Source organism: Neolamprologus multifasciatus, chromosome 20 (genome assembly GCF_963576455.1).
Source record: "Neolamprologus multifasciatus chromosome 20, fNeoMul1.2, whole genome shotgun sequence".
In the NCBI taxonomy this organism is placed as follows: Eukaryota; Metazoa; Chordata; class Actinopteri; order Cichliformes; family Cichlidae; genus Neolamprologus; species Neolamprologus multifasciatus.
Window position 1 is genome coordinate 35558127 of NC_140458.1, and position 15299 is coordinate 35573425.

Consider the following 15299-nt stretch of genomic DNA (forward strand, 5'->3'; position numbering starts at 1 on the left):
ACACACACTGACCGTTTCCAACTGACTCAGTTTGACATGTGGTTAAATTTCAGCGTCATTCAACTATGTTAAAGTTAATGTTAAAGTGTCAGAGGTTTGTTTTTCCTGTCTGACCTGTTTCGTGTTAATGAGAAGTTTCATTATTAAACACATCCGGGAAATGCTGCCTGAATACCAAGATACCAAACGACAGTGAAGAGTAATCAGATTTCTTTTTTTCTTCCCCTTTTACTCCGGCGTTAAAGTAAATCATCTGTGATGATGTTTTGAATTTATAAATGTAGGCAAAGGATACATTTATTTATTTTTTACTAATCTCACACAGGAGGAACTATGTCGTTTGGTACTTTAAGTGCTCTTAGTTTAAATACACGTTTGATAAGTTTTGCGTAAGGTTTTGAACGCTCCTCCCTGACGAGCGGATACGTGAATGTGTGCAACTCTAAAGGATGTGGTCGACTGTGAGATGAGGAAGAAAGTGAGGAGGAAGGAGTACACTGAACTCTCAACACGCTTCCTGCAAACAACTCGCTGTAAACGACCCAAACAAAGACAGGACGGGTGTAAATTTGGATTATTTGACCGTTTGTGATTTTGAGAACGTGTCATGATTCGGTAAAGATGCACTGAAGAGAGAAACGATGGAAGTGGAGGAGACTGGTGACAAAAGGACTTCCTGGTACGATACCTTTTGCATTTATTTTGCTTCCACCTTCGGCTGCTCTGTTTTAAATTGGTGCTGAAAAATATGCGTGTTGATTAATCGTACTTCAGGTTCTAAGTGTAAATTTTCTGTTTGTCACCAGCACGATTACAAAACTCGTTACATATTTGTGCGACGTTGTGGAACAAAAACTCATTTTAATGTACTTTGCTAGAGCGCGGCGCATAAACAAGTCGTTTGAATGTAAACTGCCTACTTAAGTGTTATTTTGAATGTATCACACAATAAGATAATTCCCTGTACGAGTGTTTAATTTGTGCCCAGTAAGAGCGTTTCTTCTCTTCAGGTCCGGCGTGCCAGCAGAGGGACACTCGGTCCTCTGTGATCATGCAGGGGTAAGCTGCCGCTTTGGTTCTTGCACCTTTTTCCTGCATTAAAAACTAATGTTTAAAAAATTAATAATTGTCCTAAAAACAAGCCCAAGAAACTGACTTTCATACACTGCTGTGTTTAGAAGAAGAGAAAACAAGACCCTGAACCTGTGATCAGAATCTCAGAGGTGAGTCTGAGACGCATCGATGCTGCTTCATGTTCGTTTCTCTGTTTCTCTGTAACGAGCGGAAGTTAGTCAACCTTACCTTTGTGACCACAATGCTGAGTGCAGAACTGACTGATGTGAGCGTTCGGCTTTGCAAACATGGACGTTTCTGCGAGTCTATAAATCGAGTTTGTCTCATTTTCTTAAATTCCAGCTTATGTCGGTTTATTTTCACCTTTCAGGTATTTTTTATTTTTTTGCCAGCTGTACATCACAACATCCATGTAATCCGAGGCTTTTTATTCACGCTGTTAAAGCGTTGCTTGAAATTAATGCACAGCTGATGTGGTTAGTGTGGCACAAAGAAAGAGGCAGACATCTTGTTATTTCACTATAGAGGCACACTTTCAACCTTCTTCCTCTTTGAAAGACACACAGGAAATGAGAGATCTGCACCATGCAACATCTCGCCTCTCACCATCTTTGTCTTTCCACTTTCCTGAACTCTCGTGTACCTCGAGTTGAGTTTTAACTTTTTAACATGTTTCAGGACGAGGAGGGCGAGGATGAGTGTGAGATGACGTCCGACCTGAAGGAATCGGAGGTGAGGTGTTCTTCTGTTCAGTTAGGTTTGAATGAATGAACCGCAGCTTGTGGACTATTTTGTGCAGATCTTAAAAATGTTTTTTGCTCACTTCAGGAGCCCAGTAACAAGAGGGTGAAACCTGTGGCAAAGTCCAACAGCCTGACCGGCGTCTTAAACCCTGTGAAGACGCCTGCTCTGAAGCGCATCGGCCAGTCTATTTCGGTAACAAACACTCGCAGTCACACAAAGTGACCGGTGAATGAGTTTTGGGGTTTCTGTATAACGGTCAGCTGCTCCTCTGTTCACAGCGGTCTATTAGTTTTCGTACAGAAGCTCGACCTTTGCCCACAGCCCCCCTGCGTTCACGGACAAAGGCCTCCTCGTTTCCACGTCGCCGCAACAGCCAGTGTTGGAGTGACACCGTGGAAAGTCACGATCTGACTGCAAAGGAAATCAAACGGCAAGAGGTGCTAAACAAAAACCTGTTATTAAAATACCTCGTTACTGTAGCAGAATATGTTCGGGGGGCCTGTATATGGGTCAAGTTGTGTGGCTGTGGTTGCAGTGTGGGCGGAGTCACTTGTACCTACTCTTCGTTTCTGTGAAGCTGCTCTTCACGGGTATTATGAAAGAGGATGTGAGCTGGCACTGAAGGCTCAACTTCCTTTATTGAACAATCAGCTGTGAGAGCTGGTGTTGTCTATTTAACTGACTTCTTATGCAACTCAACACACTGTGTGTGTGTGTGTGTGTGTGTGTGTGTGTGTGCTGATATCTTTGTTATCACACCGGCAATAACGTGCGCATTCGTTAACTGTTTTAAACGCCCTGCAGGTCATATACGAGCTCACCCAGGGAGAGAGACAGCTCATAGAGGACCTCAGTTTGGTTAAGAAGGTATCTGCTCAACAAAGTCTTTAATCTGCTCACATGCAGGCTTTTAAATGCTAAACGCCCCGCGTCTATTCCCAGGTGTACTATGAGCCCATGCTGAAGTTGGACATAATGACAGAGAGTGAGCTTGGGCAGATCTTCGGGACTCTGGACTCACTCATCCCCCTCCATCAAGGTAACTTTGTTTTTGTGCAGCTTGTGCTGCTATCTCGAGCTGCACTCATGCATCAGCACACCGGCTCATTTCCTGAATGTGAAGCAATGAGGTGAAGTGTTGATAACGTGTAGGTTGTTGCAGTTCAGTGTGATTACATCACAATCTGAAACAGTTACAAGTAAACAGGAGCAGGTAAAGTAGTTTTACAGCACCATGTATTAACTGTTATCTGGGTATAATTTGAATTAAAGGCTCTTTATAAATAAATAAATAAAAACGTCTACGCTGCCCTGAAAAGAAACGTCATAAAATGGGAAGTTGTATTTATTTATTTATTTTTAGAAGTGCTGTATTTTTATGCACACTACTTGTTTTTGAGCTGTAGTAATAGTGAAATAATGTCGGCACAACTTGAGTATCCTGTTTTCTTTGAATTCATATCAGATCTGCTGACTCGTCTTGAGCGCCTGAGAGGATCAGAGAAAACGGTTGGAGAGGTGGGGCCGACTTTAATGAACTGGGTGAGTCTCTGAAGAAAGATCAACCTTCAGCTTCTCTGGTTTTCCTTCTTAATCTTAACATCATCTAAGCTCTGTCTTCATGTTTTCATCTTTCTTCCCCCTGACTTCACCTTCTCACTGCTGCGCACTCGTCCCATGTTTCTCTGCAGTTTCCTTGCCTCGAGGCGTACGTTACATACTGCTGTAACCAGGTGGGAGCCAAAGCTTTGCTGGACCAGAAGAAGCACGAGAAAAGAGTGGAGCACTTTCTGCGTCTGTGTCAGGAGTCCTCGTTCAGCAGGAAACTGGACCTGTGGAACTTCCTGGATCTCCCTCGGAGCCGTTTGGTCAAGTACCCTCTGCTGTTGAAGGAGATTCAGAAGTGCACTCCGCCAGACCACCCCGATGAAGACACGCTGCCGGACGCTGTGAGTTGGGCTCCTGCACAATCATTTACATCTGCAAGCATGTGAGAGAAATCACAGTTTAATCAGTGCCAGGTCTGCAGCTGCAAGATACTGATCTCCACGTTATCAGGATGGTTGTAAGGTGTTGCTTTTAAATATAAAGCCTCTTTTTTGTTGCATCACATGCTGTAAATCCAAATTAATAGGTTGCATATTCACACATTTCTATCAGTCTTCAAGTTAAAATACAGTATTTCCTTTTCTGCGTTGCACAGCAGCGCCTCCAGAGGGAAACAGGGCAATTATTAATGTTTACCAGTATATTCACTAATCTGGCTCATCACTTTCACATTTACAGTTTGCAAAAGCAAATAAACACATGACTCAGTTCAGCAGTTAGTTCTGCATTTAAGATGCCTGCAGACTCTTTAAGGTTTCCTTTGATGGTGTTTGATGGAGGATACTGTTGACTGAACAAATGATGACACCAAACCACTTAAAACTCATTTAAATATGTTCTAAATATTCATAGTCAGACTCTTTTGGCTCCAGCCCAGAATTGTAGCCCTACAAGAAGGCAACAGGAGGGAAAGGACCCTGTGTTGATGACATGTTAAAACGTCTTGGTTGTGTTCAGTTGGAGTTGATCCAGAGCATCGTGGCGGAGGTGAATAAGAAGACGGGGGAAGCAGAGTGTCAGTTCTACAGGCGCGGCCTTTCCTACCTCGAAGAGGGCCAGAGAGTGCCAGAGATCCAGCAGTCCCGCTTCCTGTACTGCCACGGAGAACTCAAGAACAATAAGGGCCAGGTAGATGTTGTTTATTGGTCTTCACACTAATTCAAATGAAGAGGCTAGAGTCGTTTAAGAAGGGCAGGAGATGTTGGCTATTCAGATTAAAGTGCTCGAAAGTTTGCTCCTCTGCCTCAGAAACTGTGTCAGCTGTTTGCACATTTCTCCTGATCACTTGTCTCTGTCAGCGGCTGCATGTGTTCCTGTTCGAGCTGGTGTTGGTGCTGACGAGACCAGGAGAGGACAAGGACGGTGGTCAGGTGTTTAATGTGTACCGGCAGCCTCTGCCCAACGCCCTGATAAACCTGGAGGAGATCCCAGACGGCGAGGCTGCTGGAGGGGGCACCTTCAGAGGAGCCTTCACAGGGGGAAACGATAAAGGTACGATCGCATAATCTGCAGACTTTGTTTCGTATTTGCTGGTGAATGCTGTGACACAAATACATGTCAGTAAGCCGTCGTCTGTTTTAGCTGAAGTGAAACTTTCCACTCTCCTTCTCTTCTTTCCATCTTCTAGTGAAGAATTGTTTCCGCGTGAGCAGCAGAGGGCGCGCCAAAGCTCACTCGTACAGCCTGCAGGCCAACGACTCCTTCAGCAAGCAGCAGTGGATCACCTGTCTGCGCCAAGCCATCGTCCAGTCACGTGACAGGACGGCCCACACCAGCCAGTCACAGCTGTCCCCTCACCACGATCCCGCCCTGTATCACATAGCCGAGCTCAGCCTCAGCTCGGACACAGAAATGGCGGACCACACCAGCCGCTGACTGCCAGACTGAGCAGCACGTGTACATTGACTGTCTGCGAATGATGAATGTGTTTAGATATTTTCAACGATATTAATGTTCTTGTTTTATTTTTTCTGTCTGCAACTGCAGTGATCGCTGTATGACGTGAGAACAGAACTGAATGTGAATTTACCAAAGAAAAAATTTGTTTTGGAGTTTGTATAATTAATAAACTGACACGTAAAAGATTGTTGAGGCACTCGTGGGAAAGTACACAAAGACCAGTCTAAGTATAGCCGACAAGATCTACAGAGAAAAGATTAGAGCTGATTATCCTCCCTCCCTCACACTCTCCCTCCTCTCACTGACACCGGTGACAGGACAGAGGTAGACTTTCAGCTCGAGCCAACAGCCACACGCTGAAACAGTAGACGTCCCCTTATGCATTTTTAACAGCTCAGCAGAAGATGGGAACAGTTGGGTTGGGACAGTTTGTCCACAGATAGAGTGACCGAGTGATCAGGTGAGTCCGCTCTGTTTGTTAGTCCTGCTACGTTTGACCGCCATCGTTTGCAAATTTACTTTGTTTGCAAATAAAGTGTTTGCTGGTTACCTCAAAGTCAGTAACGTTTGCGTTGCTTAGATCTCCGGAGATCCTCGTGTGTGTGACTGTGTGTTATTGATTACATAACCAAGTGTTTTAATGTGTTGAGCTGAATCCAGCTCGAGTGATGTTTCCAAAAATGCTTTTAAAATGTGTAAAAACGTGACGTGTTCGTGTGTGGATGCAAACTTTCTGTGCTCTCCTGCGCGCCGTAGTAACGAGACAGTTGTGTAATGGATCAACTTCTATTTAAGAGACGGGTGTAGCGTCAGAGACGTCATTGTTCTTTTTTTCTTCCCTTCAGCTGTAAATGACATTTTTCTGAAAAGGAAAAAGTTCTCCATCATACTTCACTCACCACAGAGGTGGATTACACGTGAGACAGATTAGGCCTGTGTGAGACCACCGCGTCCGGCTCACCTCTGAGTCTGAATGTCAAATAAATTAGGAAGAACAACTTTCCCCATCTCAGGCGCAAACCATCTGGCTAGGATTTCTTTGGGAAGACCACCTTTCTATCTCAGGACCCGTCCTGTTAGCGACTTTAGCCGCTTACTCGTATAAAGGATGCCTGGAGCCAGCAGCGTCAGTGGGGAGGGCTCTTGTGAAGCTCTGTGTCGGACCCTGGTGTCTCAGAACGGCCTCCAGAGAGAGACGACCGACATCTCCCAGTCTGTCCTCTACACATCGCTGATGGGCCTGCTGCTGGTCGCTGACAATGAGGTGTGGACAACAGGAGAAATATGGCTTTAATATATCCTCAAACATTCACGTTTTAAAAGCTCTTAAAGTGAAGTTTTACCTGAGAAAAATACAAACAGACAGAGAAAGGTGTGAAGTTGTTAAGGGAGAGTACACACCAACACATGTTTAAACACCTGTCAGCCCTCGTGGTCTCTAATAGGATGAACTCTCCAGGCTGACCTCCTTTTAGTCTCTGCTATGCTAATGAGATAAGAAAGCTAAATCTGTCCTGCCAAAGTTAAACACACACTGACATGGGGGGGTCGAGGCAGTCACATGGAGTACCAGCACATCCAGAGGTCACGTAGTAGGACACACGCTGAGTTTATAATAAATTAACAGTGTCTGTGTGGTCATCGACTTCCTTTTGTTTTTTAAATTTCAGAAGGAGCAGCTCACCTTAGGAAGAGGCAGGACTGGCCTCAGAAACATAGGAAACACCGTAAGTAACGATCACAGATGAAACTCTTAAAAGTGCTCTGAAATGAACATTATTTGACATCACTTTCCTTTTTTTCTTTTGTTTTGGACGCAGTGTTTTCTAAATGCAGTTGTCCAGTGTTTGTCTCACACATGTGGCCTACGAGGCTACTGCCTGCTCAGATCTTACAAGCACGAGAAGTTCTCCAACGAGGAAGCTAAACTCATGGAAGGTGCATTTCCTCTCCTTCCTGCTCTCTCTTCACTGTCTCTCCTCCCTGTTAGATTTTCACGTTTTCTTCTTGTTTCTGTTTTTCCTGCCATGCCAGCTTTCTCTAAGGTGCTGTCGGGCCTTTGGGATGTAAATGAAGGAGACAAAGTTGTAAATCCCAGACAGTTTTACAATGTGTTCACAGAAGCAGTGCCTTACTTCAATGGTTACAGGTGAGGATATGGATTTGTTTGTTTCCTCGAGGTTAACAACTTTTTTACCACTTATGTGTAAACTGTTAAACTTCTCTTGTTCCACTGATTTTTGATTCTTGTGAAGAACTAGTTGCTTGAAAAAGTGAATAATTGTTTTCTGTGTTCACCACAGTCAACAGGATGCTCAGGAGTTCCTCAGGTTCCTACTCGACAAGCTGCACACCGAAATAAATCGCAGACCATACGTGAGACGAGCCGGGAAGGAGCCTGAACAGAAATTTGCTAGGTTTCGGTGCGTATGTTAAAATGAATGAATCTGTCTGTCTGCATGTGAGCACATTCTGATCGTTTTCTTATCCTGCCTTAGAATATCTGAGGAGGCGGCTGTCATGTGGAAGAAGCACTTGGAGAGAGATGACAGCATAATTGTTGGTGAGGAGCCGGTCCACTCAAATTCATCCATTATTTTTATCCCCGTTAAAGCAGACGGCTGATGATTCTGGTGCCCCCTCCCTACAGATCTGTTCTCGGGCCAGCTGCGGAGCTCGCTGCACTGCTCCGTCTGCTCTCACTACTCCAACACGTTCGATGTGTTCTGCGATTTGTCACTGCCCATCCCCAAGAGGAGTTCCACTGGGGAGGTCACGCTCAGGGAGTGTCTGGACCTCTTCTCCCAGGAGGAGAAACTGGACAAGGAGAATTCGCCAGTAAGTTAAAGCGATGATTGTCGAATCTCAGCAACTGTCCGGATCAGCAGTAGTGTGATTAAAACATGTCGACACAGACGCTGTAAGCAAGGAGATGATTTAACAGTTTTGATCCATTTATAACCTACACATATCATTATCATTATCAATAATTATCATTACATTTTTGTCTTTATTCCATATACAGTAAAGATCATAACATATAGATGTGTGGAAGAAGTCAAATGGCTTGAACAGTAAAGCTACTTTCAGCTGCTCTCTTATTTACATGGGGTGATAACAGCAGGTAGCTCCAGATGTGGCAGATGTTTTTACACTTCCTGTCACGAGCCCAAAGGGATTTGTGTCCCCTCCCGGGATCAAACCGGGGAGTAAACTGCTAGACTCCAAACGACTAATACAGCGATCTCATCGATATGACAACATTTCAAAGAAATGCAATCATCTGGCACAGGAAGCAGAAAAAGAAACAAAAAAACATTTAATTTCATAAACATTGAGGCAGATGATGAGAATTCTCGAATTTCATCTGAGTTATTATTGGCACACTAAACAACATGGCATCAACAAGCATATGCTCCTTTGTACTTATATACACGCCGGACCCTGTGCACATGTGTAAGGCATGTTGTGTTGAGGTGTGTATATGTGTGTTTGTACATCCTTCAGATGTGCGAGAGGTGTAACAGGCGTACAGAGTGCACCAAGCGGCTGTCTATCCAGAGGTTTCCCCAGGTTATAGTGATCCGTATCCTTGGCAACAACTCTTCCACTTGTGATGCTTTTAGGCATGTGATTTTAATCTGCACAGATGTGTGACGCTAATAATACTTAACAGTCTCGATAAGATCTGAACCGTTTCACGACGTCGAGGTGGTCCATCAGTAAAAGCACTATATATGTGTCCTTCCCACTCACCCACCTGGACCTCGGACCATACGGACCCGTCGACTGCGGTAAGAGAACCGAGCCTGTCTGATCCATTCATGCTTGACTCAACCCGATGTGTTCCTCTGTGCTGTCGTTTCAACAAAAGGAGCTAAAGGTTGAAGCAATAAAATGTGGAAGAAAACTTGGGCTTTTAACTTTTTGACACAAGTGGGTAGAGCGCACTACAAAACCGTTTTAAGAGCTTGTTTTACATGATTTTATTTTGAGAAATGGCAGGTGAGAGAGAGGTAAAAAAATATATAAATATATATAAAAGTATATAAATATATATAAAAATATAAAATATATATATTATATATTTATATATATTTATATTTATATAAATATATAAAATATAAAAATATAAAAAATATATATTTTTTATATTTATGTTTATATAAATATATATAAAAATATAAATATAAAAAATATATAAATCATAGTTCACAGCTAAAAAAACGTTTTTAGCTGTGAACTATGAATCTATTGTTTTAAGCATAGGGAGGTTAACATGATGATTCACTGACTCAAACCATGCATTGTAATAGAAAATTAAGGAATATTGGGATATACGCAGTCATATCCTAATTTAATCGCTTGCAACAGAGATTATTCCATAAACTGCACATCTGGAATTCTGACACAATACAGTTCTGAACCCTGGATTAAGCAACTCATTGTATTTATGTTACTGTATAATTCTGGATCTATGTTTGTCCCCACAGGCTCAGTTCTGTATGATTTATATGCAATATGTAACCATGCTGGGACAGTAAACATGGGACATTACACAGCCTGCTGCTTAGATGAAAATGGCTGGTGCTTTTACAATGATTCCAGGTGAGATATCGTTTAGTTTTACATACAACATATACATATTTTGACAACTGTACATCAAAGGTGGTCTATATATTTGAGAAACCCTGCTTATTCTGTATTAAGATATGTTTGCATAAACCTGAAACTGTTCCCTTCATCTGCCCACTGACAGTGTGACTCCACTCACAGAGAACCAGCTTCAGACCAATCAAGCCTATGTGCTGTTCTACCAGCGCAGCAACAGCACCGCCACCGTCAGGAAATAGACTGGCTGAGCCAAGCAGCCAATCAGAGCAACTTTACCTCCAGTGTCCATAGAAACGAATAGACAGCAGTATTGTGCTCTGACATCTGCAAACTTCTCATACTCTCTGAGCTTACCCTCAAATGAACTGAGGAGGAGGAGAGCGGCCTTGCTCAGTCTAACAGGGCTTGAAGACGTGGTCCTCCCCCTAAAAACCGTAGAGATGCTTTTCAAGTGTCTCACTAAGACAGCTCAGACAGACCATAGCCTTAAGAGTCTCTGTGCCCTCAGGCATGAGCGAGTGACGTGCTTAGAATGATGCAGAGCTCTTAATGTAATACAATCACGACTCATGCTTCTTATGATATTGTGCAACTTTTTTTTGGGGACATACAAATATATGCAACAGACTTGTTCTCTTGGGTGAAATTACAGTTTGTGGATTTTTGTAAGTGAAAATACATAAATAAAAGCCCTGCAGAAATCTCTAAATAAAATCAACCTTTTTCAAATGTCAATCTACTTTTTGTTAAATGTAAAAAGTTATGCAGCGATCATGAAAATGTTCAGTGAATAATAACGCATTTTATTTCAGGTGCCTGTCAAAACACTCGAGGTCATCTCACACAGAAGAGTTAAAACTATAATAATAAACTGACCCATCAAGTTAATAAAACAAAATCTACAATATGCAAAATTGTTGAGATCAGAGGATTCATATTAGACGTGGAAGGAGTGAACCACCACCGCACTTTTAAAGAAGCGTGTCTGGTGGGATGGAATTCCAAAGGTGGTGAGCAGAGTGCTGAGGCCTCTGGACCCCATGGTAGTCAAACGGCGGGGAATGGACAGTAAGAAGGAGGGAAGAAGAAGAGTGTGAATTGAAAAAGTTCAGAGAGGTAAATAATCTTGAAATCAGTACGATTTTTAAGTGGAGCTGCTGAAGAGCAGGTGTGATGTGATTGATGGAAGGAGTTCTGGTGATGGTGTGAGCAGCAGAGTTCTAGACTTGCAAGAAAAAACAAAAAGAAAATCGTTACAGTAATTAATGTGGGACGTAACCAAGGTGGGAACAAGTACCGCAGTGTTATTAGGTGTGAGAAATGGACCAAGGTGATTGATGTTACAAAGATGAAAGGATTCTATACTCTTGGCCTGAGTCAACAGGGAGAAACTGAGCTGTCAATAGGGAGGGTAAAAAATTACATTTAGACATGATGGATTTGTTGCCAATGAGGAGAACCTCAGTTTTATTAATGTTCAATTTGAAAAAAGCTGTTGGAGATCCAGGATTTGATTTTTGATTTGAGTCAAATGCAGAAGGCTGTGGGTGGGAGTGTGATGGTAGGTTTGTTAGACAGGTAGAGTTGCATACAATCAGCATAACAATGGAAGCTGATATTAAATTTATGAAGGGGTCCCAGGACAGATTCTTGGGGGACACCAGTAGTAAATGGGATTTATACATTTTGTTATTAATAAACTGAGTGCTGCTGCAGATATAGGATTTAAAACCCAAGTTCAAATAGGATGAGAATGGTTAGTCAGCTGGGGAGACTAACCAGACTGGAGTGGTGCATATGTACAAATGCATTCATATATACACACCCATTTTGTGTGTATTCAAACTATAAACATACTGACCACCTATGGTGGTTATGGTCACCATAGGTTGACATTCCTATACAAATTAGTAGTCCAGTACCTTAACTTAATTAATGAATTCGCACAGTTCGGAGAGAGCAATGTCCTTCAAACAAAACACCCAATTTTGCTGAAAGTAATATGGATTTGCCCCAGATTTCAACAGATCCTTCTTTTGCTCATGCTCCACTTCCCCGTCAACTTTCATAAAATTCCGTTGGGTTTTTTTGCGTTATCTCGCTAACAAACAGATAAACAAACGGCCACTAATATATTATCACCCGGTCTTTACTTGCGAATGACGTAATAGTGCGCATGTGTACTAGCGGTGGGCGGAGTTTTCCAGTCGGTCAGGAAGAGGAGAAAGGCGTACAGAGAAACACCAAGGTAATCAAATTCTCCATATAATGTATAAACTTTAAGCCGATTCTTGTTTCAGGCGCATAAATATGGCTGTGATGGGATGAATATTGTAGTTATAATTTAAGAGAGAGGATTTTGAATGACAATAATAAAACTCATAGGAAACACCGCTAGCTTTCCTGCTAGCAAAGGCTGGTTTGACAGGCCCCAGACTGGAGTAGTCGGGCTTTTAGCAGGAATAGGAATGTAGCACGGAAATGTTTGAGTAATAGTTTCTACACCTCAGTGGCACCTCCGCCTGTTTGCCATCGGTTCCGGCTTTAAATGTACATAGTAACGTAAGCTAGGAACTATTTGCCAAACTGTACGGTTAACGAGACCTCTGTGCGTTACTAGCGATTTCTGATGTATTTTTGTGCTAGATGTCAGCAAAGGGAAACTGTAAGCGAAGCATCGGAAAATTTTAGTCCTGTTTAGGCTGCTTATTTATTAATGCACCTCAAAGTTGTGTTTCTCTTTAACTGCGGAGTATTGTCTTAGGATGTGCAACAATGTTTTCAACTCTTCCATAGATGGCTGCTATCAGAAAGAAGTTGGTGATCGTCGGTGATGGTGCGTGTGGGAAAACCTGTCTCCTCATCGTGTTCAGTAAGGACCAGTTCCCAGAGGTCTACGTACCCACGGTGTTTGAAAACTACGTGGCAGACATTGAAGTGGACGCGAAACAGGTGAGAGGGAATCATGGTTTGCAAATAACTTTGATTGATTGTAATGCTGTGGGTGCTTGTATGGCATTTAAATAAAAAGCAATTACCCTCTTTAATTAGTTGGTAATGGGCTGGTGCTTAGCACCTTTCTACTCAATTTGAGCATTTGAAGTGATTTCTGCCAGTCTAGTGACATTTACTCAGTCATACATATTTATCTAACATTCATTATCACACTTCAGTGGGTGCATCGGGCCAACTCATTCTTCAATATCTTGTCTCAGGATGCTTCAACACAACCAGTGATTTTTTATTATGTTGCATCGTGGCCATCAGACTAGCTGCTGCTATACTATATCTAGTCTGTCTAACTAATCAAATTATATTATTGTCATTTCTGCCTTTGCTTTTCTTCTTCCGTAGATTTATCCAGTCATTTAACTCTTGTTACTCTGTCTTTTCAGGTAGAGCTAGCACTTTGGGACACAGCGGGTCAGGAAGATTATGACAGGCTGAGGCCCCTGTCCTACCCAGACACAGATGTTATCCTCATGTGCTTCTCTGTGGACAGTCCTGACAGTTTAGGTACCATCTGAGCACCATTCATACTAGTAAGTATTGAACACCTTCATGTATGTAATTAATTGCTTTTTCATTCTCCTCACTGTAGAGAATATTCCAGAAAAGTGGACTCCTGAGGTGAAGCACTTTTGTCCAAATGTTCCCATCATCCTGGTAGGAAATAAAAAAGATCTGCGCAACGATGACCACACCAGACGAGAGCTAGCCAAAATGAAACAGGTAAATGTGGTGGTTGAGAAAATTCAGCTAAACAAACAAGTTAAGTCAATAAGATAATATTCAAATGTAAACTTTCTTTGTGACATGTGTCCCCAGGAACCAGTCAAATATGAAGATGGCAAAGAGATGGCAAACCGCATCAGTGCCTACGGCTACCAAGAGTGTTCTGCCAAAACCAAAGATGGTGTGAGGGAAGTCTTTGAGATGGCAACTAGAGCTGCGCTGCAGGCCAAGAAGCGTAACAGGAAGTCCACCTGCCTACTGTTATAGGCACTGGGAGCAGAGGGGGCTGTCCTTAAGCACAGATAGAGAGGACAGCTTCCACTGAAATTTGACAAGGGGGGGATATTTGGGGGTGGGGAATGGGGAAGAAAAGTTATGCAGATGCTCAATTTCCGATCACCCAGTTACCCCAGCAAAGTGGAGCAGATCTGAAATGATTCAAAAGACCACACACACCACGGTTTTTGGACTCTTAAGTTGTGTGCCACTTTTCTTGCATCAATTTAAATACAAAAGAAAAGAAATCGAATCCAGAAGTTAGCAGGGCAGGTTATGGGTATAATTTGAAGTTGACTAGTTCAAAACAGGGGAGCAAATGTGCCATGATGGAAATTAGGAGAGAAAAGGTCGATAGAAGGCCAAAGACACTGAGAACACAAGAGCAGTCAGAAAAGGACATGATTATAGCGTAGGTTTGAATTTAGGCCATCTCTAAGTAAATTTTACACAGTATCGCCTACATGTAGTGCCTTGAGAGTGATGGTTGTTGAGGGGTGGGGATTCATAACTTAGGGTATTATTTGTCATTTGTAAGAGTCCACACCTCACATTTGAAGGCTTTCTCCCCGTCACTGGCTTGGGTACTTCAGGCCCATTTTCTGACTCAGGCGATATGCAGGGGTATGCCTAAAGTTAGATTGTATGAGATATTTTCCCATACAGAATTACTTACCTGTACTTTAGAGTGTGTGTATGCATTTGTATGGTAGTTTGTTTTTCTCCAGTGCAGCTCTGCATGCAGTGAATGTGTGTATATTTGTGTGGTTGTGTATTAACATGTGTCTACGTACTGTATGCATGGAAAGGCCGTCTGTGTCACTGACCGTAACCCCTTTTTTCCATGCCAAAGTTACCCTCCCCCCCAATGGCCACATTTCATGGCTCAGGTGGGTAATGAAATTAACAGCTACTCAGAGTGACATAGAAACCTTCACTTTACTGGAAGACATCATACTATATAGCCAGAGGCACAATCAGGTTAAACACATGAGTTTTTAGGACCTTTTTTGATTGTGTTAATCAGTGGGTCAAATCATAAGTGGTGTAGCTGATAAGTTTAATATTCTTTCAGATAGATGGTAGGCTTATCTTATCACTATATTATCTGTTATGTACTGTATGTCTTACAAGGCCTTGTAAGGACATGGTAATGTTGTGTACTTCGAGTTTGCCTTTTACTCCATTCTCCCCATTCCCCTCTTTACTGATATTGTCATTATTGTACTATATAACTTTTTATTGTTGATGCCTAATTTACTTCATATATTTTAATCATTTTACTCGATCCTGTTGTTATGGTCAGCTTATGTCAGTTAAATGATGAATTGTAACCGCTGTCTCATTTA

The 15299-nt window shown here is 42.4% G+C and overlaps 3 protein-coding genes across 5 annotated transcripts; all 3 read left to right on the forward strand.

Annotated features, from left to right (window-relative positions):
• The first annotated feature begins 86 nt into the window (after positions 1-86).
• Positions 87-5511, forward strand: arhgef3l (Rho guanine nucleotide exchange factor (GEF) 3, like). Of its 2 annotated transcripts, none has more exons than XM_085144989.1 (13): positions 87-679; positions 1011-1059; positions 1179-1223; positions 1753-1806; positions 1903-2010; positions 2097-2255; positions 2623-2685; positions 2761-2857; positions 3284-3360; positions 3510-3767; positions 4384-4554; positions 4725-4917; positions 5054-5511. In XM_085144989.1, exons 1-13 carry the CDS (start codon positions 642-644, stop codon positions 5299-5301), a joined length of 1560 nt encoding a protein of 519 aa, XP_085001115.1. In that variant the 5' UTR covers positions 87-641; the 3' UTR covers positions 5302-5511. The 2 variants fall into 2 exon arrangements, with proteins under 2 accessions (XP_085001115.1, XP_085001117.1); XM_085144991.1 differs by having other exon boundaries at positions 1182-1223.
• Positions 5354-10668, forward strand: usp21 (ubiquitin specific peptidase 21). Of its 2 annotated transcripts, XM_085144993.1 has the most exons (11): positions 5601-6589; positions 6996-7052; positions 7146-7263; positions 7360-7474; positions 7629-7748; positions 7824-7888; positions 7976-8163; positions 8833-8911; positions 9012-9119; positions 9819-9933; positions 10085-10668. In XM_085144993.1, the coding sequence occupies exons 1-11, from the start codon at positions 6434-6436 to the stop codon at positions 10176-10178; spliced, it is 1215 nt and encodes a 404-aa protein (XP_085001119.1). In that variant the 5' UTR covers positions 5601-6433; the 3' UTR covers positions 10179-10668. The 2 variants fall into 2 exon arrangements, with proteins under 2 accessions (XP_085001118.1, XP_085001119.1); XM_085144992.1 differs by having other exon boundaries at positions 5354-6589; positions 7146-7474.
• Positions 10669-12063: 1395 nt separating this feature from the next.
• Positions 12064-14303, forward strand: LOC146495492 (rho-related GTP-binding protein RhoA-C-like). The gene is made up of 5 exons (XM_085144995.1): positions 12064-12187; positions 12736-12891; positions 13335-13455; positions 13541-13671; positions 13768-14303. Exons 1-5 carry the CDS (start codon positions 12116-12118, stop codon positions 13939-13941), a joined length of 654 nt encoding a protein of 217 aa, XP_085001121.1. The 5' UTR covers positions 12064-12115; the 3' UTR covers positions 13942-14303.
• Positions 14304-15299: the final 996 nt, after the last annotated feature.

Coding starts and splice junctions, on each gene's coding strand:
- usp21 (XM_085144992.1), top strand. CDS start 6,434: ATGCCTGGAGCCAGCAGCGTCAGTGGGGAGGGCTCTTGTGAAGCTCTG. Junction 6,590..6,995: donor TGCTGGTCGCTGACAATGAG/GTGTGGACAACA, acceptor TTTAAATTTCAG/AAGGAGCAGCTCACCTTAGG. Junction 8,164..8,832: donor TGGACAAGGAGAATTCGCCA/GTAAGTTAAAGC, acceptor TACATCCTTCAG/ATGTGCGAGAGGTGTAACAG.
- arhgef3l (XM_085144989.1), top strand. CDS start 642: ATGGAAGTGGAGGAGACTGGTGACAAAAGGACTTCCTG. Junction 1,224..1,752: donor CTGTGATCAGAATCTCAGAG/GTGAGTCTGAGA, acceptor AACATGTTTCAG/GACGAGGAGGGCGAGGATGA. Junction 4,555..4,724: donor TCAAGAACAATAAGGGCCAG/GTAGATGTTGTT, acceptor TGTCTCTGTCAG/CGGCTGCATGTGTTCCTGTT.
- LOC146495492 (XM_085144995.1), top strand. CDS start 12,116: ATGTGTACTAGCGGTGGGCGGAGTTTTCCAGTCGGTCAGGAAGAGGAG. Junction 12,188..12,735: donor GCGTACAGAGAAACACCAAG/GTAATCAAATTC, acceptor ACTCTTCCATAG/ATGGCTGCTATCAGAAAGAA. Junction 12,892..13,334: donor TTGAAGTGGACGCGAAACAG/GTGAGAGGGAAT, acceptor CTGTCTTTTCAG/GTAGAGCTAGCACTTTGGGA.